The sequence below is a fragment of the Arvicanthis niloticus genome, chromosome 21 (assembly GCF_011762505.2).
Source record: "Arvicanthis niloticus isolate mArvNil1 chromosome 21, mArvNil1.pat.X, whole genome shotgun sequence".
NCBI classification, from domain to species: domain Eukaryota; kingdom Metazoa; phylum Chordata; class Mammalia; order Rodentia; family Muridae; genus Arvicanthis; species Arvicanthis niloticus.
In genome coordinates this window covers 44502484-44530054 of record NC_047678.1, presented here as the reverse complement: position 1 = coordinate 44530054, position 27571 = coordinate 44502484, and the positions used below count along the sequence as shown (strand labels likewise).

Sequence of the window (27571 nt, the reverse complement as noted above, 5' to 3'; positions counted from 1 at the left end):
AGTCCCTGTCTGCCCCCATGCTGGTGGAGCTGGATTCTGTGAACTGGTACAGCACTTGATTATATTTGACTATATATCAATCTCTGCCAGCCTTCAAAACAGGTCAGTAACGTTAACTACTCTCTCACCACAGTAATATCCCTCGATCCTGGGCAGCTCTTTGAAAATTCTCAGGGCTAGAGATACTCAGAACCCTGTGCACTGTTAGGAGCTCCTAGAACACATTTTAAATACCAGTTCCAAACGGAAAAAACATGACACTGTCTTTTTGCTTCTTTTATTTTTTTCCCCTTTAATTTCACCTATATGGGTGCTTTGCCTGTATCTATGTGTGTACACGTGTTTGGTGCCTGAGGTCAGAAGGTGGTGCTGGATCCCTTGGAACTTTTATTATAGACAGTTGTGAGCTGCCATTTGAGTACTGGTAATCAAACCTGGGCCCTCTAGAAGAGGCGCTAGCGCTTGTAATGGCTAACCCATCTCTCTAGCCCCAGCAGGATTTTAAATTGGGGGAAGTATACTTTCAGTCATTTGTACATATATGGATTGCTTATATTTTGTCTGCTGAAGCTAAACATATTACACACAAATATACACACACACAAAACTCACTAAAGTTAAATCTTGAGACCAAATATGAGAACCTCTGTGGGTAGGGCAAACACCAAACTTAGGACTGTGAGAAACGGGTGTGCCAGGGCACATCAATGCAGGAGGGGGGAAGGGGTCAGGACTGTAATAGTTTCTTTATTGAGCTGTCTAGTGAATAAGTAGCACTTCATTTTAAATCTGCCTAAACTAGTTTATGTTCTAAAGAAGAGTCAGTTCACTAAGGGAGGAACCCTGGACCACCTCACCCTAGAACTGCTACACGCTCCTAATCTTAACAATGGAGGTCAAGATTCTTTTTATTTTCTTAGTTAATACTGTCCAAACTGAATCTGGGATGAAAAGTAGCCTTCCTGGGTTGTTTCTCATTTCAGTTCTTGCTTTCTTATAGAGTCCTGCAGGTCCCAGTGTTTAAGTCATCTAAGTAGAGTGCAGTATCCAGATGTGAGATACCTCAAGCCAGTGCTGGTGCTTCATACCGGCTTTACAACTCTGAAATGTTTACATAAAACAAATGCCACTAGATACCAGCACCAGGCGTTGACATCCTAACCTTTCTGTTTGTTATTCTCTTCGGGTTTTTTTGTTTTGTTTTTCGAGACAGGGTTTCTCTGTGTAGCCCTGGCTGTCCTGGAGCTCACTCTGTAGACCAGGCTGGCCTCGAACTCAGAAATCTGCCTGCTTTTTTTTTTTTTTCCTTTTGAGACCCAACTGTCTACCCCATGTAGCTGGATAGTTATCTGCACCCTGTTCCCAACAGAGGAGCTATTAGCTTCTCTTGCCATTTTATTTGTGCATTCCTGGCTGGTGTGTAACATTATTCCTGGGGAGATGCAAACAAACTTCTACTCACCCTATACAGGGAACTGATAACAGATCCAAGTACAGATATCATCAAAGGTCCAACTTGATGAACAAATGAGTTTTATTGATGTTACTTATAGGAATATGGATAAGGGGCTACTTATAGGAGCAGAAATGACTCAAAGACAGCTGCATCACCAGAGCCACCCAGCATGGGTGACAGCTCGCAAAGCTGAAATTTACAGCACATTGCACAGCCTGCAGGCAGCCCCACAAATTGAAGAGTGTCCCTTTTGGGTGACTCTGTTGGTCTGAGCCTCTTCCAGGCAACTCATCCGGTCTTTGTTTTTTTCCTAGGTAGCTCAGCTGAGGCTTACCTGTTTCTTCTAGGCAGCAGTCTATACTGTTTACTCTGGGAAGGAAGGGCCTAGTGAATCTGGTCAGTTTCAAAGGCTTCCAGAAGCTATTCTGAGTTTACTTCATCTCTTAGTGAACATCAAAGCGTTTTTTTGTTGGTTCACTCTTGTCTTAAGAAATTTCACACAAAAATGGGAGGTTGTAATCTAACAACTGGTACAGGCTGGTATACACCCTATTATGTGTCACCATGATATCAGATGACTAAGGAGATAGGTTAGGTTACACAACCTTTTGTGTATGGCACCCAACCACAAAACTGGACAGTGACATGCAGAATTTTAATGGACTGATACAGTTCCAAACCTGCGTTTTTCACTTCATCTGAACAGATAGAAGGAAGCTCATTTGGCAGTTTAATCTAGTTCACACTTGGCATTAGGAACCACAGTAAGCCCAGGTTTCTGCCATTTGAGCTGATGGGGGGGGGGGGGGACCACAAAACTTTCAAGGTAACTTCATAGTCTCAGCTCCTCCCTTTGCGCATAAGCGTGCAGTAACAGCTAAGCCTTGGGGATCAAACCTAGGATTTCATCCAGGTCAAGAGTTCTGCTAACACTTAGCTACAACCCCAGGTCCCACTGCAAGAGTTGTGTGTGTCTGTTGTCTATGTGTGTCATGCTGAGTGCGGGCACAGTTGTGGAGGGGACAACCTCAGATGTTGGTCTTCGCCTCCCTACCTAGACTGAGATAAGGTCTATTTGTTGACCACTATGAACACTGGATAGCTGGCCCACCTGAGCCTCCAGGGATTCCTCTATCACCACCTCCCAGTTCACTGTACACACGCCCTACCCTGCGTGCCGCTTTATATGGGTTCCTGAGAGCAAATCCAGATCCTTGTGCTTTCAAGGCAAATACTTTACCCACTGAGCCATTCCCTCGGCCCACCACTTAAGGCTACTTTTCTGTGTTCATAGTTGCTAGTTTATGAGTTACCTAATTTCAAGCACTAATGCTCCAATTTCCTAGGATGTGTGAGTATGTGGACTACCTGCACGAACATTTCAAATATCCCATGGTAATCAAACATGCTTCCTATCTGCCTCCCAAGGTAAGCTGGGGCCTAAGACATGTTGGAGACATGCTGCCAGAAGCCATTGTGTCCCCGAAAGAATTGATTTTTCAATAGCAAATGGCTCTTTAGTAATGATTATCAATGAAGGTCAGAGTGCAGCTAGTTTTATGTCAACTTGGCACAAGCTAGATTCATTATGAAAGAGGGGACCTCAATTGAGAAAATGCCAAGACTGGCCTGTGGGCCAGACTATGATGCATTTTAATTGATGTTGATATGGGTGGGCCCAGCTTACTGGGGGACAATGGAATTCAAGATGATCTAAGGTAGACTAAGCAAGCCATGAAGAACAAGGCAGTAAGCAGCATTCATCAGTGGCCTCTGCCTCAGTTCCTGCTCTGATTTCCCTTGGTGATGGAGTGCGACCTGAGGAGTAGGCGGACATAAATCATCTATCTCCCCAAGGTGCTTAAGACACAGAGCTATTGCCATAGCTTCAGCTGCTGAACCCTTAAAAGACACATTCCTTCCCAAAAGCCAGCAGCATCTGCATACTAATGACCCGAGCCACTTATCCTGGTTTTATCCAGATTATGGCTCATTTGTGTCAACAGATACTAAGCTACTGAAGTTTTAGTTTCACTAACAATCAGGGTAGGTAGCCAATAAAGTATGGCCCTCTATCTTTCAAACAAAAAACCCTTGCATATTAAAGTTTTAGTTACATGTATGTATGTGGGTAGGTGCCTATGACAGCCAAAGCAGGGGCTCTTCTGGGACTAGAATTACAAAAGATTGCTTGACATAGGTGCTGGGGACGACACTGGTTATTTTGGAAGAGCAACAAGCACTCTCAGTTTCTTAAATACTGGATTACCTCTGGATCAGATAGATTTAATACCATTTCTAGAAGCAGCAGAAACCAGTGTTAACACCTGTCAATCTGTCTCTGCTAGGATGCAGGCTACTCAACAGAGATGAAGGAAGAATCTATAAAGAAATACCAATACCCTGATGGAGAAATTTGGAAGAAACTCCTCGATGCTCAAGATATGTGTTCAGACCTAACACTTTTTTTTTCCTGAAGTGAAATGCCTTAAGTCATACTCACCTCAGGAATCAGCTGTGATCATCACAGTTGATAGTCAACAAGTCAGTACTGTATTAATTGTAAAGCGAATTTACCTAACCCAAAGCCCAAAGTGTTATTTAAAAATATTTATTAAGTGCTATACTTTGAAGAATAAGCAACATGTTTCATAATTTGTTGTGTTAATTCTTCATTCTAACACTTGTTATAAAAAAAATAATAAAACTGGTTCTGCACCGCTGTGAGCAACACGAAGGACCCACACCCTTCTGTTAACAGTCTAAGCATTTTAGAGACTTCACACCTCATTGAAAGGGAACAAAATCATATTTCTTCACATTGCAAAACTCTTACAAAACTGTCTTAAGCCAGGCATTGGAGCTCCCCATTATATAATCTTAGCATGCAGGAAGCTGGAGTTTTGCCACAAGTTTGAGGCTAGCATACTGAGCTCCAGGCCAGTCAGGGCTAAAGTGTAAAACATCGTCTCCCATACCACTCCCCAAACGAAACCTTAACAGGTGATTTAAACCATTATCTTGTGATGGTTAACATTGCATTTACATGTCCCTACCATGTAAACCCTTAGCTTATACAGACTGTATGTACTCTGTCCACTTTCCTTTTTGAACCAGATGTTGAAGTCCATTCTTAAGTTGATCTTCTAAAACTTGCTGTTCTAGCAAGATAAAAGGTCATCAGACTAACTGCCATTTTTGCCTGTGTAATCAAACTTGCTGCTCTGCTCAAAAAGATGACTAGGACAACTGCAAACCATACAGGTTAAAACGAGACCCTGTCTACACATAGGCAGAATAAACGTAATCTTGTAGGCTTTGCTTTTATAAGTCCTAGGCTGATACGGCTAGATCCAATCTTGCTTTGCAGGCAGCAGATAAAAGGGAGAGTCAGGAGCATGAGGAATAAATTCACCCCCAGCTTCCGAGTATTTGAGGCCAGCCTGAGATACATAAGACTGTCACAATAAGCTAATGAAGGCTTAAAGTTTTCAGGTCAGTCTAGTCTAGGCAGAAACTGGGCCTGTTACTAAGCCTAACCTCGAACTCTCTGACCTATATGTCCACACAAAAACTAAAAATCTTTAAGAAACAGACAAAAACAATTAACTACTAGAGCATATAATATGTTTATAAATGAACACTAACATATTTCAAGTTTCAAGAAATAATATATACTCTGAATTTCACCAGCCTTCTTATAGATATATATAATTGCCTGTTTTTTTTTTTCCAAGTGTATAATCTCAGCTTTGTATGCACCTTCAGTAAATACTAAAAGATAGTTTCTCAGTGTCAGTGTCACTTTAGACAAGGATCGTTACAGATAGATAACTTGTCAGTTTTTGACCTAGTTCATTTTCCTTTCGAAATCTACCCTGGTCATCAGGCTCAACCCTTGAAGACTGGTGACAGTCACAGCACCACGGAAAGCACGGAAAGCACGCTAAACAGCCATTTCCATCTTAATTGTTGGGTGTGGATTATATCCTTCAATCTGAAAGTCTTCAACTTTGAAATCATCGATCGTCTCAACTTTTCGAAGGATTCTGAGCTTTGGGAAAGGTCTTGGTTCTCGCTGTAGCTAAAAAACAAAATCATGGCATTATTTTACATTCATTCCCGTGTCCCTCATGAAACCAACACAGTATTTTATCCCAAGGTATGATTTTACAGGAGTGCAATATTGTACTGTCTTCTCTTTCTGCAACGTTAGGGAATACACCTCGAGCCTCATGAGAGCTACACGAGTAGTCTGCAATTCAGCTGGAGCCCAGCTTCTTATTCTGAAACAGGGTCTTGGTCAGTTATCTAAGCTCATTTTGAACCCACTCTGTAGCCCAGACAAGCCTTGAACTTGGAATGCTCCTGCTCCAGGAGTCTCTTAACTAGCTGTGATTACACAGATGAAGCCACCAGGTAACTTCTGATAAATATACTAAATTTAGGGACACAGTTGTTTTCTCTTGCCAGTCTGTTTTTTTCCCCCTCTTAAGGTTCACAAAACACATATACTCACTCTTAACTGCCATCTCAATTCATTTGTTGGCTACTGTGTTGTAGGGATTTGAATAGACAGACTTTTTAAAGGTCAGACCTAACTACTTACTGGACTAAAGCATAAAGCTAAAGTCAAACATTTATACTTTAATTCTCCACATAAAATTATGAGTTAAAATGTCATATCTCTGGGCTCTCCTCTCTGGTGCTGGTACGTAATACCTTACCATTTTCAGTGCTTATGGTTGCTAAGACTGACTATAGCCTCATCCCTGCTCACCCCCATTAATAAAAGCCGTACAGTTGGAACGCATCAACCAGAGTGACTGTGATGCAAAGTGTACCCTTCCCCTCCCTCCCATGGGCAGGCCTGAGAGACCTTGTTTACCAGAAGACCAAGTGATAGGATCTAGGTGGAGTTACCCACCTTGGCTGCCCAGAACACAGAAGCAGAACTGCCCCTGGGCTTGCCTTGAGACATCTCTGGCCGTGACCTGGAACAGACTATGGATTATCCCACCCATCTGAAACCAGGAGGGGTTGTGGGTTGGGTCTTCCCCTTTAAATTGAGAGCTGAACATTAAAGCTTTGAGCCTTGATCAGAGAAATTTGTCTTAGCTTCATCTCTTCTCGCCCTCCGTCCCCTTTCATTCCCAGCCCCCTTTCAGGTGAACCCAGTTGACTTGTGGCCGACGGCGGCTACACAAAGGATGCCCTGCCATCCAGTCTGTTGTCAAGAGAAGGCACCAAGCTCAAAAAAGAGATCTAACAGGTATGTTTCTTACCTGAGTTTTCAGAGGCTCGATATGATTCAGGTAAATGTGTGCATCTCCCAAAGTATGGACAAAATCACCTGGCTAGAAATGTTTCACAGAAAACACAAATTAATATTTTAGCTTAAAATCTTTTTTTAAAAAAGATTTATTTTATGTATATGAGTACACTGTAGCTGTCCTCAGACACAACAGAAGAGGGCATCAGATCCCATTACAGATGGTTGTGAGCCACCATGTGGTTGCTGGGAATTGAACTCGGGACCCCTAGAAGAGCAGTCAGTGCTCTTAATAGCTTGAGCCCTTAAATTCTTCTTAAAACACATCATTTTAAAACAGATTAAGGGCAGGCGAGATGGCTCAGTGAGTAAAGGCATGTCACCAAGCCTGACAACCTGGGGCCCACATGGAGAAAGAAGACTCGTGTAAACTGTCCTCTGATCACTGCACACGTACACTGGAGTATCTGGGCCTCCGTATATACAATAAAACATTATATAATACACAAAGACTTCAAAGCTTGCCAAAACGGTAATTTTATCAGTGTGGTTTTTGAGAAAAGTTAATTTACAGAAGTTTTTAAAGTTGCACGTGATGGCTCACACAGGTAACCCTAGCACTCGGAAGGCTGAGATGCTTACTGCCCTAGTTGCAGTTGTGAACCTAGAAGAGCAGGGAGGGCCTAAAAATGAGGTGGACTAAAGTCTCATGCAGTAGCCAGTTCTAGTCAGAGCATCAGACACTTTATACTCTGAGGGTTAAGCGTCACCTGAGTAAAGCGTATAATCAAAGACAAGCTGCATATGGCAAAAACATGTTTTTCCACAGAGGTATATAAAGAACAGCCGACATAAACTCTCTCCTATCCGCTACACCTGAGAGGAGCAAGAAAACACATTCCCAAGAACAATTCTGTGTTTTGAAAAAACTAGGGTCACAAGACTCTTGTTTTTTTCCTAACACTCAGAATTCTTAGGACTTCATTCTTGGACTGTGTGCCAACACTGAGACACTAGGTTAGGGCTAGTGAGGGCTATCACACATACACACACACACACACACATACGCACGCACGCACGCACGCACGCACGCACCAAGGGGCCAGAAAGCTCCAAGGAGGGTTATAAAGTAATTACATGCATAAAACTCTAATACTAATCAGACTGGGTTCCCTGCTGAGTTCAGTGTATTTCATTGGCCATATAACTGCCTTCAGAAAGACGCTCACCTTCAGGTCCGTGATATGTGCGATCATGTAGGTGAGCAGAGCATAGCTGGCAATGTTGAAAGGCACGCCCAGACCCATGTCTCCTGACCTCTGGTAAAGTTGGCAAGACAGTTCCCCATTCACCACATAGAACTGACAGAGGGCATGGCAAGGAGGCAGTGCCATCAGGGGAAGATCTGAGGAGTCGATGGAGAAACAAGGAGGGGTTTTAGAGAATATAGCTATGAAAAAGGTAAAAGAGCAAACAAGCCAACCATGAAAAAAGCCGGCAGGTTACAGACACACACAACTCATACCTTCTCATTATGTCAAAGTCAGACCATTTTCCCAACCCCGCAGCAGAGGTCATGGAAGCTTGTCCATTAGCTATCTATCTGCAAGTAGACACCTATGCTGAAGCAATGCTCTTCCTCCGTCTGAGCTAAAACGAAGGATTTGAGCGCCGCTGTTGATGGCACCAAATAAAAGGGAAATTATCTCTTTTCCAAAGGCCATAAGAAACTGGCATCTGAGGTCTATCTTTTTGTTAGTAAGTTATTATAAATATAAATGTCCTTTTCTGGGCACTCACTATACCCTTGTAGAGTTTAGTTTTATAATCTTGAAACTTCATCTGCTCCAAATTAAAAAGTTAAAAACTCGTGTTTTGCCAGGCAATCTAATGCTCCTGTAATATAAACGCATAGAATTACATGAGTCTAACCCGAAAACATGAGGAAGATGAGAATAAGAGCAAAGGGTGTGTGAGTCCCTCAAGGGCACACAATCAACCACGTGACTAGAGGCAGTTCCAGCGGCACAGAGTGCCTCAGGCCACCTTGCTTCCCTTCAAGGAACTCACTAAATATCCAAAGGAAAATGACTGGGATGCTGTCTACCTTTGGGGTTCCAGGCACACATGATGATTCTTCTGTCATCAGGGTTGGTTTTGATGGTGTCGATCACTTTTTGCAGCTGGTCTACTCCCTGGCCCGAGTAATCTGTAGAATCGTCAGAACACATGCACACTTAGGTCACACCAGACACAACCTCTCCTGTGATGACACTGATGGCATTCCATTCTCAGTGCCCCTCCCTGACCCATGGTCCTAAGATACACAGCACATGCCGGGTATTCTCAGATCTTGCTGGGTTAAGTTCAGGGTCCTTTCTGAACCCATATCTGTCTTAAAGGAGCCTAAGTTCTTTTCTGCAGAAGTCTTTCAAATATTCAGTCTGTATGTCACTTCCTACACGGTCCCCTTTTATAACCACTGTTGGAATAAGGTTTAAACGTGTCACCCAAGAGTTCATGAGTTGAAATGTAATTTTCATTTTTAGGTAGAAATTTAATCGAGCCGGGCGGTGGTGGCGCACGCCTTTAATCCCAGCACTTGGGAGGCAGAGGCAGGTCGATTTCTGAGTTCGAGGCCAGCCTGGTCTACAGAGTGAGTTCCAGGATAGCCAGGGCTACTCAGAGAAACCCTGTCTAAAAAAAAAAAAAAAAAATTTAATCGAATTATGCAGCCTTTAAAAGGTGACTAGGACTAGAGAGTCATTCGAGTGGGGCTCCCTTGAGTGAATTCTGGTGACTTCCTAAGAAGAAACACACACTTCTCATCTCTTATCATCGAACACTGTGTCACTCGGAGTTCTGAAGACTATCATCAAAACGTAGACAGCAGGACCACCAGCACTGAGATTTTACCACAGCTTCCAAAACTATGGGTTTAGGGTGAAAACAAGCACGCGCACTCACGCACGAACACACACTCTATTGAGACATTAACTTTGGAACCTGTCCTAGGGAGAAATGACAAAGACTTCTGAAGGCAAATCTCTGTGACACTCAGGCAGTACCAAGAGAGAAGATGCCAGTCATAAAATGAGACGTTTTCTTCTCCCTCTGCTCCCACAGAGTGGGAAGAAAAGGATAAGTCAGGCGCTGCACAGAGACACTAGACTGCCTACAAATTTTCTAGTGCCTCAGCCCTGCAGAGAAATGATCAAAGGAATTCCTGCACCCAGTCCCGGATGAACCTGTCTATCCTAAACCCTTACACACCAAACCTACCACTACTTGCCAATGACAAGGTCCAAAAACATTTTAAGTATCCAATCATGCCCGACAAATAAATGTTAGCCACCAAGCGTATACTGGGATTGTGTGCGACTTAGTGGTAGCTTCTCCACCATAACCCAGCATAGCTTCTCACAAGGTCGGTTACTTATTTATCAGCTCCCATGATAGGAACTTATCCCCCATACTCTACAATGGATTTTTGAGGAAGAACACTCAGGAAACCTGAGGCATTGTTCTCTCCTCACCTGAATCCATATCTTTGTAGTCTGCTCCAAAATGCCTCCACTGGAAACCATAAACTGGGCCCAGGTCCCCTTCCATTCGGGCAGAGAAGCCCAGGCTGTCCAAAAAGTCTCGGGATCCATTGGCATCCCAAATTCTCACTCCCTTGGAGGACAATTCTTTAGCATTTGTGGATCCCTAGAAAAAACGAGAGTAGAACAGGCATAAAAGGGGATTCTGAGCTGCTCATCTCCACGGCACACTGCCCATGTACAGCCTATCTTTAAGCAGGCTGGTCCTGGCCAGACTCCCTTATTAGAAATTCCCTAAAGGTATTTCTTCTATTCCCTTCAACTTTATGTATAGGTGTAGCTGTAAGCAGCTCTCACCTTCTACCTTGAGGTAGGGTATCTCTCTTGTTCCTGTTGCTGTACCAGCCTCCCAGGCCAGCCAGCCTATGAATTTCCAATAGATTCCCCTACCTCCATCACCCACCTCTCCCAGAGAAGTTCTGGGATTAGAGGGAACTACCAAATCAGGGTTTCTCTGTGTAGCCCTGGCTGTCCTGGAACTCACTCTGTAGACCAGGCTGGCCTCAAACTCAGAAATCCACCTGCCTCTGCCTCCCAAGTGCTGGGATTAAAGGCGTACCCCAACACTGCCCAGCCAAATAGGGCTTTTTATGAGAATTCCAGGGATCCACTCTGTCAGATTTATATGGCAAGTGCTTTTATCCATTGAACCATTTCCCCAGCCTTCCCTTTTAATTTTTTTTCCCCCTGAGATATCCTAGATATGGATTCAGGTGAGGATCCCCGGTGTACCCCTGGATATCCTAGAACTCACTCTGCAGACCAGGCTAGCCTCAAACTCAAGAGATCTGCATGCCTCTGCTTCCTGAGTGCTGGAATCAAAGGTGTACACCATCACTGCTTGGCTTTAATTTTGTAAAACCTCCAAGTTCCTAATATATTCTACCTCATCTGACAGTTCTGAATCGCTAAATCAAACATGTTCCATGTCCACACATAATATCCCAACTGGACTTGTTTAATAATACTTCATGTACAGTCTGTTTATGTACCATATCTGGCTAAAGAATTTGTAGTGACAAATCAGTAGTTAAGCTTTTTTGGGAAATGCTTCAGTCACACTGAACTAAGTTTGAATTCTATTTCATTCATTTATGTGACCCCATAAAACTGTGTTTACCCCGTGTACATCTATAAAATATATTTATCTTATGTTTGGCCCCATGATATCCTAACCCATCCTCTGATCCTGCAGCCAAGTATAGAGAGATCTTGCCCCACCCCTAGGTATCATGTTCTATAACATCTACCAACAAGGCTATGGTGACACATATACTTAGGCCTGTGCCCGGTCCTTCTACTAGTTCCTCTTGTGACTGCGTTAGCCTCATCCTGTTGAAGAACACCTTAACAGAATTTAACACACATGTCAAACGAGGAACAGTTAACACTAGCAAAATGCTTGGTGCTTAGTAGACAGTCACTATGTCATGGCTTACATTCCATCTTCACACAGGTGACAAAGCGTAATACGGGTAACTGACTTTTCGGGTTTTTTTGTTTGTTTGGTTGGTTGGTTGGTTTTTCTTTTTTTTTTTTTTTTTTGCCCGCATGGATATCTGTACAATGAGTGCATATAGTACCTACAGAGACAGTAAGAGAGCACTGATCCCCTAGAACTAGTTACAGATGGTTGTTAGTCTTCCTGTGGGGACTGGGAACCAAACCTGGGTCCTCTGAAAGAACGAGTGCTCTCAACCACTGAGCCAGATTTCCAGCCCTTCTTTCTATTAGGGTTTTTCTAACTTTTTCACTCCCAATAAGTAACTTCTCAATCTTTTGTTTTGTTTTTGTTTTTTGAGACAGGGTTTCTCTGTGTAGCCCTGGCTGTCCTGGAACTCACTCTGGAGACCAGGCTGACCCAAGTGCTGGGGCTACAGGTGTGCACCACCAGTGCCTAGCTAACTTATCAATCTTTTACAGTGTGCTTTAAAAGCCCCCCTTTCCCATCTGTTTGGGTGGGGCTCAAGCTATTTTATGGATGTTCTAGAATTTCTGAAGATTTGCCTTGAATCAGTTCCTACTAAGACAGACTAAATACACTGTCAACCCGTTCTAAAATGGGTAAGCAATCTAGGATCTGGTAGGTCCAAGATCATGTAAAGCACACTGAGTGCTCTACTCTTTACCTATTTTGTGTATACATGTGGCGTCTATGCATATGTGTGTACCTGATTATGTATACGTGTGGCGTATATGCATATGTGTATACCTGATTGTGTATACGTGCGGTATATATGCATATGTGTGTACCTGATTGTGTATATGTGCAGCATATATGCATATGCGTATACCTGATTGTGTATACGTGTGGTGTATATGCATGTGTATACCTGTAGCATATATGCATGTGTATACCTGATTGTATATACGTGCAGCATATATGCATGTCCGTACCTGATTGTGTATACATGTGGCATATATGCATATGTGTATACCTGATTGTGTATACATGTGGCATATATGCATATGTGTACCTGATTGTGTATACATGCAGCATATATGCATGTCTGTACCTGATTGTGTATACATGTGGCATATATGCATATGTGTATACCTGATTGTGTATACATGTGGTGTATATGCACATGTATGTACCTGATTACATATACGTGTGGCATATATGCATATGTGTGTACCTGAGCCCATAGAAACTAGAGGACACTGCTCTCTCACTTCCTACCTTTCCCTTGAGATAGGGTCTCTGACTAACCCTGGAGCTTGTTTAGGTTGGACTAGTAGCCAGCAAAGCAGCCAAGATCCTCCTATGTCCATCCTCCCATTGTAGCACTGGGGTTACAGACACATGCAATCATACCCAGCATATTTGTTTTATTTTATGTGTATGAGTGTTTTGCCTGCATGTGTGTCTGTACACCACGTGCATGCAAGGCCCGAGGAGGGGAGATGATATGGGAGCTAGAGTTACAGATGCCCAATAAGAGTTCAAATGCTCTTAACTCTCCAGTCCCACACACAGAATTCTTATGTGACTGCTAGAGACTGAACTCAGGTCTCATGCTTGTACAACAAACCCTCTTTACCTCCTGAGCCATTACCTCAAGTATTCTAAAGAAAGAGTTGCACTATGGCCCAGAACTCAGCTTGTCTCCGGGAGAGCTCTCAACCAGCACTAGACAGAATCTCACTTGTTCTGGACAAGGATACAGAGGAGGAATTTGGGGGCTGTCATCACATCACTCCAATATTCTATTGATCCAGTAATCAATACATGCTGAGGACATACCAGGTGGCTATATTCTGGACCTAGGAATACAATAGCTAACAGGAGAAACAGATTCTCTAACTTTGGGAAACTCACAGGACACTGTGTTTATTTATCTCCCATCCAGAAAAATCAGGAAAAGCTGATTTAGAGGCCAGCTGATGATGCTTCCTTATAGAGAGAGACAAAAAAGTGAGAAGGAGAAGACGCTATCTTGATTAGGTCAAGGCTGTCTGAGTGGGCCTGGAAGGAAGGGAAATTATATCCCACATGGAAGGAAGAGGGGATAGGTTCTGGGAACGGCAAGTGCCAGAGGCCTGGGCACGAATATCCCAGTGTTTCCAGGTTAGTGAGGAGAAGGACAGGTGGGGGAGAGAAAACAGAGCTGGAGAATGAACCAGAGAAGTGGGAGGGAATGGCTAACAGCTGCAAGCTTGACTTCTGAGCCTGGTGTTGTGAAGACCGACGGCTTCCAATGTGGCACCACCCTTACCTTGATAAACCACAACAACTCCTCCAAAACACCCTTCCAGAACACTCGTTTGGTTGTGAGCAGAGGAAATTCATCTGAAAAACAGTTAGGACATGTTAAACATACGGTTAGAACATGGTAAAAATACAGCAAGCCACCATCCAGCTTTCTCTGTGGAGAGAAAGTGCCTGGGATACAAAACTCCAGAGAAGCTGCAGGGAGAGCTGCCCAGCTACAGGACAAGTGAGTCATGCCACAGTTCTTCAGGGGATACTCACATGGCAAAGAGAAAAAGTCCCCACCTCCTAATCAGCCATTGTGAATGCTGTCACTGGGCTGTAGTGACAACACCAAAAAATGTGGTCTCGGACCCAGCCTAAAAGCCCTCCCCATACCCCAGTCCACTCTGCCGTCCGCAGAGAGGTGATATCACTCATGTAAAAACTGAACAGTTTACAGATATTTGGAAAGCAAACTGACCTAGTATATGGAAACAGAATTGTTTACTCCTCGGGATGGCCATCAGGGGAGCTTTGTGACCGCCACTTCACTGGTACCCAAAGGGAATGCACAAGCGTCCACAGCTTAAGCGGCAAAGAGGTGGGGCGGGTCACGCAACCCACAGGGAAGTGCAAAGGCTCAGGTTAGGGGTGCACTCTGAGGAAATGTTTTGCAAGCAGAACACTACTTCCATCTTCAACACCATCGAAAAACCGAATGAGGACTAGAGAGGTAAAGGACAAAAAGAAGCTTGTCCACAGTCTAAGCAGAAGTGAATTAAAAACTGGGTCTGTGGTTCATCAGGGTCCACAGTTCTTGGGAGGGCCTTTAAGCTGGATCAGTCTGTGCAGCAGAGGCCTTAGTTTCCAGTTCCAGAAAACGTTTGAAACTACGTGAATTCCCTAAGAGTGGGCATATCCCCACTCCACGCCAGTGTCGGGTTGCTCTTCATTTATCCTAAATACCACCATTAGCATCCCCAGCCAACATCTAGGAGTCCTGTGCCCTTCCCCTGCCCTGTGTTTGATTCCATCCTTTCCTCCTAAACATCCTCTGGCTCCTCTTTAAAAGCCAAGGCTGTTGGAGGAAACCCCACAGTTCCCGCCTCCGGCCGGGGAGAACCCCTCTTTTCCCGCGCAGCGGTAGCACCGCCCAAGCCGTTTTCGCTCCAATTTTAACAACAGTTGCAAAGACGAACAGGAGATAAAGGGAGGAAGAGGAGGAGAGGAGGAGCGAAGTCAGGACCTCTGGGCAAGGTTTGGACAAGCCCAGATAGTTTCTTCCCACTCCCTCCCTCCGGGCCGCACAACTGGTGGAAACTGGATTCGGGAGAAACGGTTTAACAGGGATTAGGGTCAAAGGCGGACCTTTAGGACCTGGTTTACTTGCAGTAGCTGTCACCTAGAACCTCAGAGCCCGGGTTAGGACTAGCCATGGCCGCCCGCCCCGCGTCTCCGCGCGTCCAGCCAGCCGGACGTCCCGTCCCAGTCCATCCCGCTAGTCCGGAGCGGCCCCGGTTACCTCTCAGGCTGTATCGTGCCTGCATGCCGAACACCGACAGGGTACCAGTGCCCGTGCGGTCCTCCTTCCTGAAGCCGCAGCGCAGGATGTGCTCCACCTGCCTCAGGTACTGGAGTTCGCCATGCTGCTCGGCTTCGGCGCCCGGCTGCTGAGCGCCGCCGGACTGCAGCTCGGAACCCACGACCAGCATAGTTGAGCGATCTGGCAGCAGTGTAGTCGGCGCCAAAACCGGGACCTTCCGGGCTCTCTTTTTCTCCAACACGAGCCCGCCTCTTCCTGCCGGGAAGCTTCTGGCCGCCGGGATTGGCAGACCCTGCTCTCACGTGGCTCAAGTGTTAGTTACTGCTTGCAAGGCAAACAGCTGCCGGCTTTCTGAAATCTCGATTTACCCTGTTTTGCCATTAAGAGCCTATAGGATCAGGGTATGGGGACGCACGCCAGTAATCCCAGCTCTTGGGAGATTGAGGCTACAGGATCTGGAGTTTAAGGCAATCCTTCCCTTCATAGCAAGTTCAAGGCCAACCTGAGTACTTGAGAACCTATCTCAAAACGAGCCTTTGGCTTATACTAGAACATACCAGAGCCTGCCTTTTGATTCACTCTCCCTGCCTTTTGATGCGTGACCCTAGGGATCTCATTTTCCAAGCCAGGAAAGGGCTTGATTTCTTGTTTTCGAAAATTTAAAACTCCTAACCCTGTTATTTTGTTGTGGGGGTCTGCTCAAATCCGACATAAATACAACATAATTCAAACACCAGGTCAATTCAGATGACAAAAATTTATTGTAATCAGGGCAGCAGAACAGACTCAGAGCTGAACTACGACCATGAAGAGACATTGTGCAACATATTTAAAGAATAAAACCATAAAGAGAGGAGAAGCTGGGTGGGGCGTAGCATTGTCCAATCATGTGTTGACATAAGGGCTTGAACAAGGGAGTTTCCACCAATCAGGATAGGAGTTGGTCCCTGGGCCTGGGAACCTGAACTTAGTTGGACCCTGCTAGCAAGATAATGAAGTTGCCCCTGAGACTTCTGGATCCAAGACAACTTTCCTTACAACAGCTGTTCAGCCATTGAAAAGTCCCCAGCTCCCCTAGGGCCTGGGACCTTGAATTTAGTCTCCCCTTATGAGTAAATGGAGTCTGAGAACTTAGAATCCTTTTGCTTATTCCCAACAATTTGAGTTCTGTTCCCTATATCTAACGGACGGAGTAATGACTGATTTGCATTTTCATGACTCTTTCCCCAGCCTTGTTGAAGACGATCAGCTGGAACAAGGGGAAGATGCACAGTGTTAACATTGATGGTGGCCTTTAAAGCATTCTTTAAAATGTGTGTGCCTTGTAGGTTTCTGCGTACACGCTGGGGCTGGGGGTAGGGATGGAGATGACTCAGAACCTCAAGCTTGGTGGCAAGCCCTTCACCAGCTAAGCCATCTCTGTCACTCAGCTCAAAGTTTCGAAATTTAATGCCACATTTTTCAATTTAACCATTGGTGAATAGAACCATTTGATGTGTTTAAAATGTACTAATTAATACACGTCTTGTACATTGTAACAAGAGATCTGTAGCTACCATTTTATTTAATGCATTGTAGGTGCCCAACGAGCTTTTTAATTTTGGTTATGTCTGGGGCTATATAAGAATAGGATTTTGGCTCTACTGAAACATTCTAAACACTACCAACTTTTTTCTTCCCCTGAGATTAAGCCCCAAACTTCTCACATGTTCACACCATCACTGAGCAATAAACCCAGCCCAAGTCTTTTTTTTTTTTTTTTTCAAGACAGGATTTCTCTGTGTAGTCCTGGCTGTCCTGGAACTCACTCTGTAGACCAGGCTGGCCTCGAACTCAGAAATCTGCCTGTCTCTGCCTCCCAAGTGCTGGGATCAAAGGCGTGCGCCACCACCGCCAGGCTCCAGCCCAAGTCTATATTTGTTAGGGTTTTTTTCCCTGTATCTTACACTTGTCATTTTTGCATATAGTACAAGTTGGGTAAGTATCTCCTAAAAGACTCATGTGTTAAAAGGCTTGCTGGCTAGCCTGTGGTATTATTGGAAGGTGGTATAACCTTTAGCAAGTGGCGTCTAGTGACCAGAGGTGTCGTTCTTGAAGATGCCATTGGGATCCTGTCTGTTTCCTATTTCTCTTTGCTTCCAGCCGAGGTAAGCAGGGTCTAACTTCCCAACGGGGAATCAGGACAGTGTGCTGTGTATGACAGAGTGAGGTGTTGTTCCCCACAGGCAAGAACACGACTAAAACAACCAACCATGTTCTGAAACCTTCAGCCAAAAGTAAACCCTGGTGAGTCGGTGGCCACAGGTACTGTGTCACAGTGAAAAGAATCTAGCACAGCAAGATGCTCCTGTCTTCCTGTTAAAATTCAGCCTCAAATATTTATGTTATTGGTCTGGAGAGAAGGCTCAGCAGTTGAGAGCGCTGGTTCAATTCCCAGCACCCACACGGCAGCTCGCAAACATCGGTGTAAGATCCAGTTCTGGCCTCTGCAGGCACTAGACACACACAGTACACAGACATACGTGCAAGCAAAACACCCATATGCATGAAATAAAATAATTTTAAATGTAAATAAAAATTTTAGGGTGGAACGGGTTCTATAAGAGATTAGATAATTATCTTTTATCTGTACTTACTTCTGCTTATTTAGTCAGCTAAAATAATGTTAACTATTTCTATGTGGTTATGTTTCATAAAACAATCCAAACGTCAAAAGGAATTTGTAAAAAATAGTTGGTCATTTCGGTTTACTAAGAAGTATTACAGGAAACATTTCACAAGCTTGGCATTCTTGCAATATAATTGTGTGTGTGCTCACCGAAGCCACACTAAGCTGAAGTGCATTGAGTTACAGGGTAGCAGTAAGTTGAAGATCTATTTTGTTTGATATTAGTCTGGCTTTTCCTAGATCAATCTAGACCCTTCACTGCTTTTCCATCCTAACTCTGACTAGTGTAATGGCAGTTCTTCCAAATTATCAGATTTTCCTTTGGAAAGTTAGATCCTCCTTTATGAAGGAGAAAAAAAAAAAAGTAATGTCTTTTCCTTGTCTATCACAAGGTCATGGCTAATGTTGAATAAAAGAACAGGTTAATAGGATAAGTTTATTAATATGTTTACTTAACACAGGAGACTTCAGAAACGAAGACCCAAAGTCCCATGTGTGAACTGAAGTGTCGAGAATAAGAGTCTGGGCTGGAGAGATGGCTCAGCAATTAAGAGCACTGACTGCTCTTCCAGAGGTTCTGAGTTCAATTCCCAGCAACCACATGGCTCACAATCATCTGTAATGGGATTGGATGCTCTCTTCTGCTGTGTCTGAAGACAGCTACAGTGTACTCATATATAAAATAAATATATCAAAAAAAGAGAGAGAGAGAGAATAAGAGTCTGCTCTCATGGTAGTCAGGGAAGGGGGTGGGGATTTGGCATCACCCATTTTTTCAGATTTGCGTTGGCTCTTTATAGGGTATGGCCTTCTGGGATAGCCTATTTTCAGGAAAAGTAGGTCCAAGGATTTTTGTATAGACTGCTTTGTGGGAGAAAGGTAGGGCATGATGAGAGCAATCTCCTCACTTCCCTCAGCTTAAAATACACAGCATGTCAAGGTGATACATTTGGAATGCTATGTGCTGAGTCCTGTTTGCCATGCTGTTAGATTTCTGGTGGTTGTTTGTGAAGACACAGGAGCACTGTAAGAAATCTGAGCTCGGAAATCTGAGTAAATGGCCAGGACTCGCTTGAGAATACTCCTAGGTATAAGAGATGATTGCCTGAGGGAGCTGAGGTTCTGGGTGTCGGGGAGCTACAGGACTTCTGAAGGGAACTTTCTCTGGTGCTTCAGATGGGGCTGAGTGTGATTGTCCAAGATAATGCAGAGTGCTGGCATGCCTTCAGAAAGCCAGCCAAATGTATGTATTCCCTCCAGCTCTGCAGCAACCACAGAGAGCCCACATCCCCTTGCCGTCAGCATTGTCCTATCAGAAAAGATCCCAGACTACCCAGTTGCATATTACTTTTGAGCTAATTTTCTTTATGTTGAGTCTGATATTTTTCTACCCGAGATCAGCTAATTAAGGTAAACCAAAACCCAAGAATGGAGTTTCCGACTCTCATGGAAAAATCCTTTACTGTGGCCTTCTTTGAGGGCCTTGTTTTGATGGAAAAGGTCCTTTTAAGCTGGCTGATAAATACGTGTTAGCCAGAACAAGTGATCCTCAAACATGTTTAGGATATCCAGGGCTAGCTGTAGTCGGATTGCTGGTGTTTAAAATATCCAGGGCTAGCTGTAGTCGGATTGCTGGGCTCTGGTGACGCCATATTACCCTACCTCTTGTTAATTGTGTTCTTACACTGTCCTTCAGTCATCTGGTTTTCCCTGGTCTTGGCTGGTTGATCCTGGATATCCTGTACATGCACAGTAACCTTCCCTGTCCCCCACCCCCTTTTTTTAGTTGAGTCGATCTTAGTTGCTTGTAACTAAAGAAAGAATCCAAATTCTCATAGGTTGCGGATTCCTGCTGTAGGAGAGGATTAGTAGAACTTCTCAACACCCTTCTCGACTTGGCAATCTACTCCTGTCACATTGTTTATAACAGTCTTGTTTGCCACCTCCTTCCTTTGATTACATGAATATATATATATAAATTTGAATGATGACCAGATAATTAACTTTTTAATAAATGAAGAAAGAAAAAAATAGAAAGAGGGAAAGGATAAGGAGAGAAGGAAATATATGTAGGTAAGAACTTACTCCCTCTTGGAAAGGGAACAGAGTCCACTTGTGTAGAATCAGAAATTCTGGCTCTGAGTTATTGGTGTGTGTGTGTGTGTGTGTGTGTGTGTGTGTGTGTGTGTTCTTTCTGCTGGAAAACGCTATTCCAGAACATGATCTTGTTGAATTCTTCATTTTCTCCTCCCCAGATTATGGGCCACAACCTAATAGATGTTTAGTTCATAGCCTATAAGATGTTGACTGACTGAGTGACAAAAAGGGCCTCCAAAACTCGAAAGGCCTGAGTTTGATCTCTCATTGACTCACTTGATAGAATGACAGAATCAGCTTCTACAAAATTTCCTCTGGTCACCACACTCCCACGTATACACACAAAAATATAATTATTAATTAATTAATTAAGAAAAACTTGATAGCAAAGGTGTTCGAGGCAGTTAATCCAGTGTTATTGGCCCTAATTATACATTGATAATGACTTACTAAAAAGGTCCCTTATGAATGATAATTTAGAATTGAAATTTGATAATTATTTAAGCTTAGCCATACTACCAAGATTTTTGTGTCTTGTTTGTTTGGACCAAATGCCATAAGAGTCACTGTGTGTGTGTAGCAATGAGTCCCGCTTCTCTTGCTCCTGACAACTGATTTGAGATTATTTAGCTTTCTACTGTGCCTTGAGTTCCTTTACCCCAAAATTATGAAAAAAAAAAAAAAAACACTTCAAAAAATGAAAAAGAAGTTCATAATAAAGACCTGGCCACAGTAGATGGCAGGTCCTTATTTAAATTCTGTAAGTGATTTTAAGGTCTCATCAAGTGTAACGAGTGGATTTGGTCAATATCGGCTCTTATTTTTGGACACTCGTTGGTCTCACTATTTTAGTTTTAAGCAATTTTCCAAATATAAAACTTGAAGGTAGAGCTTTTCATCAAATTTATATTGATTCTTTACATTGACTCTAGAAGTAGAACAATGTGAAAAAATGACTCTAGAAGTAAAATAATGTGAAAAAGACACTGTATGATTCTGGATACACAATAAATAGTTTTCCCATAGGCAAAGCTAGGCTGGACGTGGTGGCTCACACATGGAGGTCAGTCAGCTGGATTATGCAACAAGGGTCTGTCTCAAAAAGAGAGGGGAAGATAAATAAAAGGTAAAACCAGTTTATATCCTACTGATAATCCAAGAGTTTCTGAGTTATCACATTTCTTTGGGTCTTACCATGTAGCCATGGCTGGCCTGGAACTGGCTATGTAGGGCAACCTATCCTTGAACTCACACAGATCTCCTAACTTCTACCTCCTAAGTGCTAGAATTAAAGGTGTATGTGTGTCACCTTCTAGTCACATTTTACACAGCCCTTTAACGTTGGCAAATTTGATAGCTCCTCCCCAGTTCTTGTATTTCTATTTCTTTTTATGAGTTACCTACCCTCTCAACAAAGTTTTCCTAATCAGCTATTCTCTTACCAAGTTTTTCAAATATCCCTTAAAATGCTGCAGAACTTTAGCTACCATGTAGTAAATGACATTTGAGCGTTCAGCACCTTCTTCAGGAGGGTTCTGGACTGTGAAGTTAGAGGAAGGCAGAATGCGTGGGTCTACCATAAATTCATCCTGCTTGGAAGAATCCCCTGCATGAATCTTTGGAATTGCCTGAAGAAGAACATAAGAAATGGGTCAGTGGGGGAAGGGTGCTCGCTGCCAAGCCTGATCATCTAAGTTAGGTCTCTGGGATCCACATGAGAGAGGGAACGAGCTCACTCCCATGAGTTGTCTTTTCACCTCCACTCACATAAGAGGACCACTTATCTCCAATAGGAATCAGAAAACAAAAGTGGGCTGGCGAAATGGTTAATGAATACTATTGTTTACTTTATAGACATTAATGTGGAATGCCAAATTTTATAATTTTCCTAGAAAATTTACAGTTTATGCTTTTTTTGTGAATTTGGCAAGAATTAATCAAATGCCATGCACATGATATTCTCTCTCCATCTCCCTTTCCCCCTCCCCTCCCCCTCCCCTCCCCCTCCCCCTCTCTCCCTCTCCTTCTCCCTCTCCCTCCCCTCTCTCCCTCTCCCTCCCCCTCTCTCCCTCTCCTTCTCCCTCTCCCTCCCCCTCTCTCCCTCTCCCTCCCCCTCTCTCCCTCTCCTTCTCCCTCTCCCTCCCCCTCTCTCCCTCTCCTTCTCCCTCTCCCTCCCCCTCTCTCCCTCTCCTTCTCCCTCCCCCTCTCTCCCTCTCCTTCTCCCTCTTTACCCCTCTCCCCCTCTCCCTGCCTCCCTCCCTCCCCCAACTATCACTCTCCCTCCCTCCCCCAACTCTCTGGCTCGCTCTCTCTCTCTCTCTCTCTCTCTCTCTCTCTCTCGCCTCTTTCCTTTTGTTTTCTTTGGTTTGGTTTGGTTTGGTTTGGTTTTGAGAAAAGGTCTCACTACATATTCATGGTGACTTCAAACTCACACACAGTCCTGCCTCAGCCTCTGAGCGCCACACTCACAGATATGTGCTATTGTAGCTGGCTTAGTTACTCTCTTAGTACATTCCCAAGTGCACATAATATACATTTTAATCATTTTAATGAAAATAAACTTTAAATGCAATTTGATGTAACCTAATGCAATTTAACACAACTATTTCAAAAACGCTTTCCAATAAATCCCTCTATCAAAAACATAAAGGGCCAGTCCAGGCAATGGTGGCGCACACCTTTGATCCCAGCACTTGGGAGGCAGAGGCAGGCGGATTTCTGAGTTCGAGGCCAGCCTAGTGTACAGAGTGAGTTCCAGGACAGCCAAGGCTACTCAGAGAAACCCTGTATAGAGAAACAAAACAAAACAACAAACAAACAAACAAATACCCATAAGGGGCAAATTAAAATAAATAGTTTAATAATTCTAAGGGGTTTTGTTTGTCTGTTTGCTTGTTGTTTGTTGATGAGAATTGCCCTGATGAGAATTGGTACGTAGATGAGAATTGCCCTGAACTCCTTATCCTCCTATTTCCATTTCCCAGAGCTCTCTGGGGTTTCTAGGTGAATGCCACCACAACTGGCTGCAATCACATGGGGGTTTATAGCCTTCCTTAACTACAGCTCTAGGGAATCTGATACTCTCTAGCCTCCTTAGGGACCAAGCATATATGAGATATACAGACATAAATTTGGGCAAAACATCCATATACATAAAGTAAATAAAAATTTTAAATTAGACTCTAAACCTTAAAAGCTGAGAAATATTGGAAATGATCTTTAACCTTTCTAGGCCTGTTTCTCCACTAAGATGGGAATAGTGGAACCTATCTTAAGATATTTTCCTGAAAAGAGAGTGCGGTTCCTTAGTTTTTAAAAAAGTAAATTTCAGCACTTATGTTTTTTTGATTTAACAATAAACTAAGTCACTGTCTTAGGTAAGGTTTTATTGCTGTGAAGAGACACCATGACCAAGGTAACTCTCATAAAGGAAAACATTTAATTGGGTCTGGATTAGAGTTTCAGAGGTTTAGTCCATTATCATGGTGGGAAGCATGGCAGTGTCCGGGCAGACATGGTGCTGGAGAAGGAGCTGAGAGTTCTGCATCTTGATCTGTGGGCAGCAAAAGGAGACTGTGCGTACCATTCTGGGCATAGCTAAACCTGCCTTAACAGTGACACACTTCCTCCAACAAGACAACACCTACTCCAACCAAGCCACACCGCCTAATAATGCCACTCCCTACGAGGCAAGTATTCAAAAGCATGAGTCTTTGGGGCTCATACTTATTCAAACCACCACGGCCATCTTAAGAATTAAATATCAGGGCTGGAGAATTAAATATTAGTGACTCGGTGGTTAAGAAGAGCACTTGTTCCTGCAGAAGATCCAGATTTAATTTTTCAGGAAGCACATGGTAGTTCACAACTGTCCATAACTCCAGTTCCAGGAAGCCTGACACCCTCTTCTGACCTCAGACACCAGGCATGCACATGCACTTGTTACACAGACGTAATGTGAGCAAAACACCCATACACATAACATAAAATAGATCTAAAAAACGTTTTTAAGTTAAATATTATCTAAAAACATACTGTCAGCTTAAATTGCATCCATGCTATGACTTTATTTACAGGACCCAGAAATGCTAGGCAAATCCACCACTAAGCTACATTTCTAGTCCTTTTAAATTTTTCTTTTGTTTTGTTTGGAGACAGGGTCTCTCTAAATTGTCTAGGCTGGCACAGAACTCACTATGTTGTCCATGCAAAACCTTGAACTAAAGCTCTTCCTAACTTAGTCTTACGGGTGGCTGATGTGAAAGATGTGAACCACCATATCCAGCTTTCTAGACCATGAACAACATTAACTCGCGTGTGCTTAGATACAACCACGGTGGAGTTACGTGTACTCTTCTCCAGCTTGTTTTCAAATTTAGCTGTAAATCAGTAAGTAACGAGCAGACTAGAGGTAGCACATCTCATGTCTGCTCTGAGGTCCCTACCTTTGTTGAATTAAAGATGTCTTCAGTCACTGGGCTATGGCTTGCCAGTTGAGACACCCATCCGAACTGCTCTCGCATCTTCTCCATCAGGTGTGTGGTGTCTTCCAGATGATACTGGGTCATCTGGACCATCTGATCATATTGCTGATTGGATACATTGACTAATTTCAAGGCCTCAAGGAATTCTATGTGTAGTTCAGGTACATCAGGGCAGTCTAGCAAAGAGGTAAAGAAATAGCAAGGAAAAGGTCCAGAAAACTTGGACGTGGATGGCACAAGCTTAAGATACAGAGTTCTTAGTTAATGCTTGTTGTTTGTAATAAGCAAAATTGCTGATATCACTTTTAAATGAGACTTGGTTTAATTAATTATATGGTTTTATAGAGCAGAAGTGGGTAGATATATAAAAGAACTTCTAAATTTGTGCAGGGACAAAGATGGAACAGAGTCTGAGGGAATTGCCAACCAATAACCAGCCCATGAGCATGAACCAATTCCTGACACTATTAATGATGCTCTGTTATGCTTGCAGACAGGAGCCTAGCATAAACTGTCCCCTAAGAGGCTCCACCCAGCAGATGACCAAAATAAATGTACCCACAGTCAAATATTCATGGAACTCAGAGAGTCTTGTGGAAGGGTTGGGGGAGAGACTGAGGGACCTGGAGGGAATAGGGACTCCACAAGAAGAGCAACAGAGTCAACTAATCTGGACCCTTGGGGCCTCCCAGAGACTGAACCACCAGCCAGAGAGCATTCATGGGCTGGACCTAGGCCCCCTGCACATATGCAGCAGATGTACAGCTTGAGGTCCCCCAACAACTGCAGCAGGGGCTGTCCCTGACTCTGCTGCCTGCCTGTGGACCCTATTCCCCTTATCTGGCCTCAGTGGGAGAGGATGTGCCTAGACCTGCAGTAACTTGATGTGCCAGGGTGGGTGTGTACCCATGGGGAGGGGCCGTCCCCTTCTCAGAGAGGGAGAGAAGGGGGAAATGAGGGAGGGGCTGTATGAGGTGGGCACTGGGGAAATGAGGGAGGGGCTGTATGAGGTGGGCACTGGAGAAATGAGGGAGGGGCTGTATGAGGTGGGCACTGGGGAAATGAGGGAGGGGCTGTGTGAGGTGGGCACTGGGAAGAGATGGGGACTGCAATCGTGATGTAAGTAAATTAATTAATGGAAAAGAAAAATGGAAAAACTACAAAAATGTGAACTCATATGATGTTGAGATTATTAAATCAGAGTGTAGCCTGGCAGTGGTGGCGCACGCCTTTAACCCCAGCACTTGGGAGGCAGAGGCAGACGGATTTCTGAGTTCAAGGCCAGCCTGGTCTACAGAGTGAGTCCCAGGATGGCCAGGACTACACAGAGAAACCCTGTCTCGAAAAACAAAAAGAACAGCAACAACAAAAAAGAAATCGGAGTGCAAATTGCCTAATTAAAATATTTTATAAAGAGCTTCTTGTTAAAAGTCTCATATGCCTAACATTTATATTTTAATGGGGGATAGTGCATGGGGTGTGGCTCAGGACTAGACCAACAGCTGGATAGCACAAGCCTTGTTGACCCTTAACCCTTACCCCCCAAAACTTGGCTAAAGCAGAAGCCCCTCTTTTCTCCCTTCCATGGCACATTCTCTCTATCCCATCAAATGGGGAAATTTAAGTGTATAAGTCCAATGGAGGTATAAGAGAAGAAAATTTACTCAAAACTGGGACAAAAAAAATGCATAGTAAGACAGTGAAACATGACCAGTGATGTTTGAAAAAAATATCTTCTATTACATGTTTAAAATATGATATAATTATAGCTATGGTATTACTCATAGAATAATTGATTGATAAAATATATGACACTGGACCTTGTTTTGTTTTGGGGGGCAGGTTCTCATTTGGTAGGCCAGCTTGGACTAGATTATGCCAATCAGGTTGTTCTTAAACTTTCTTCTTAGCTCCATCTCTCAACTGCTGAGATTACAGGCATATGAGCTACTGTGCTCTGCTCAAATAGTTTTCTGCTTGTGTGTTTTGTAATAGCAAAACTTTGAAAAAACCTTAAGGTAGTGTCTTAGTTAGGTTTTTATTGAGGTGATGAAACACTGTGACCAAAAGCAACTTAGAAGGAGAGGATTTATTTGGTTTACAATTGCACATCAGTGTTCATCACTAAAGTCAAAACAGGGATTCAATCTCAATCTGGATAGGAACCTGGAGGCAGGAGCTGATGCAGAGGCCATGGAGGGTGCTGCTTACTGGTTTGCTCTTTATGGCTTGCTCAGCCTGCTTTCTTATAGAACCTAGGGCCACCAGGCCAAAGGTGATCCCACCCACAGTGGGCTGGGCACTTCCCAATCAATCACTTAAGTGATTGATTGATTGATTGATTAAGATGCATCCAGCCTGTTCATATAGAGGCATTTTCTTAGTTGAGGCCCCCTCCTCATTGATGACTCTACCTGGTCCCATGTTGACATAAAACTATAGGCATTTAGCTAGAGAATGGATTATAATAATCCAACACACACCAAAATAAATAATGAATTAATGATTGTAAGATATTTTTCACTTAAATAAATCTTACAAACTAGACTGAATGAAATGAAGATAAAAATCAATAATAAATAACATATGAAGACAAATTTTACAGGGTTGTGGTAATAATCCCATATAATTCCAGCATTTAGTAAGCAAAGGCTCCAGATTTTTGAGTTTGGGGCCAATTTGGTCAAATAGTGAATTCTAGGCCTGTCAGGACTACAGAGTGAGAAAAACCCTGTCACAAAATAAAGAG

At 43.5% G+C, this 27571-nt stretch overlaps 3 protein-coding genes across 11 annotated transcripts in view; 1 reads left to right on the top strand and 2 right to left on the bottom strand.

Annotated features, from left to right (window-relative positions):
• Positions 1 to 4037, top strand: part of Enosf1 (enolase superfamily member 1) — a 38892-nt gene extending 34855 nt beyond the window's left edge. For all 4 annotated transcript variants that reach the window (XM_076917722.1, XM_076917721.1, XM_034483723.2 and 1 more), the window contains 3 exons: positions 3 to 102; positions 2803 to 2884; positions 3805 to 4037. In XM_076917722.1, the coding sequence (XP_076773837.1) occupies positions 3 to 102; positions 2803 to 2884; positions 3805 to 3933 (311 nt within the window). In that variant the 3' untranslated portion in view covers positions 3934 to 4037. The remainder of the gene's footprint in view (positions 1 to 2; positions 103 to 2802; positions 2885 to 3804) is intronic.
• A 14-nt stretch (positions 4038 to 4051) lies between these two features.
• Positions 4052 to 15817, bottom strand: Tyms (thymidylate synthetase). Its single transcript, XM_034484459.2, has 7 exons — positions 15553 to 15817; positions 14053 to 14126; positions 10265 to 10439; positions 8836 to 8937; positions 7958 to 8133; positions 6742 to 6813; positions 4052 to 5540 (listed from the first exon to the last, which is right to left on the bottom strand). The coding sequence occupies exons 1-7, from the start codon at positions 15740 to 15742 to the stop codon at positions 5403 to 5405; spliced, it is 927 nt and encodes a 308-aa protein (XP_034340350.1). The 5' UTR covers positions 15743 to 15817; the 3' UTR covers positions 4052 to 5402.
• Positions 15818 to 16315: 498 nt separating this feature from the next.
• Clul1 (clusterin like 1) overlaps positions 16316 to 27571 on the bottom strand; it is a 28897-nt gene continuing 17641 nt past the window's right edge. For 2 of the 6 annotated variants that reach the window (XM_034483776.2, XM_034483780.2), the window contains 3 exons: positions 24784 to 24998; positions 21781 to 21966; positions 16316 to 16822 (listed from right to left, as the gene is read on the bottom strand). In XM_034483776.2, the coding sequence (XP_034339667.1) occupies positions 16754 to 16822; positions 21781 to 21966; positions 24784 to 24998 (470 nt within the window). In that variant the 3' untranslated portion in view covers positions 16316 to 16753. Of the gene's footprint in view, positions 16823 to 18927; positions 21431 to 21780; positions 21967 to 23758; positions 23892 to 24783; positions 24999 to 27571 lie in introns of those variants that run through there. The other 4 variants (XM_034483777.2, XM_034483778.2, XM_034483779.2 and 1 more) reach the window with 4 other exon arrangements.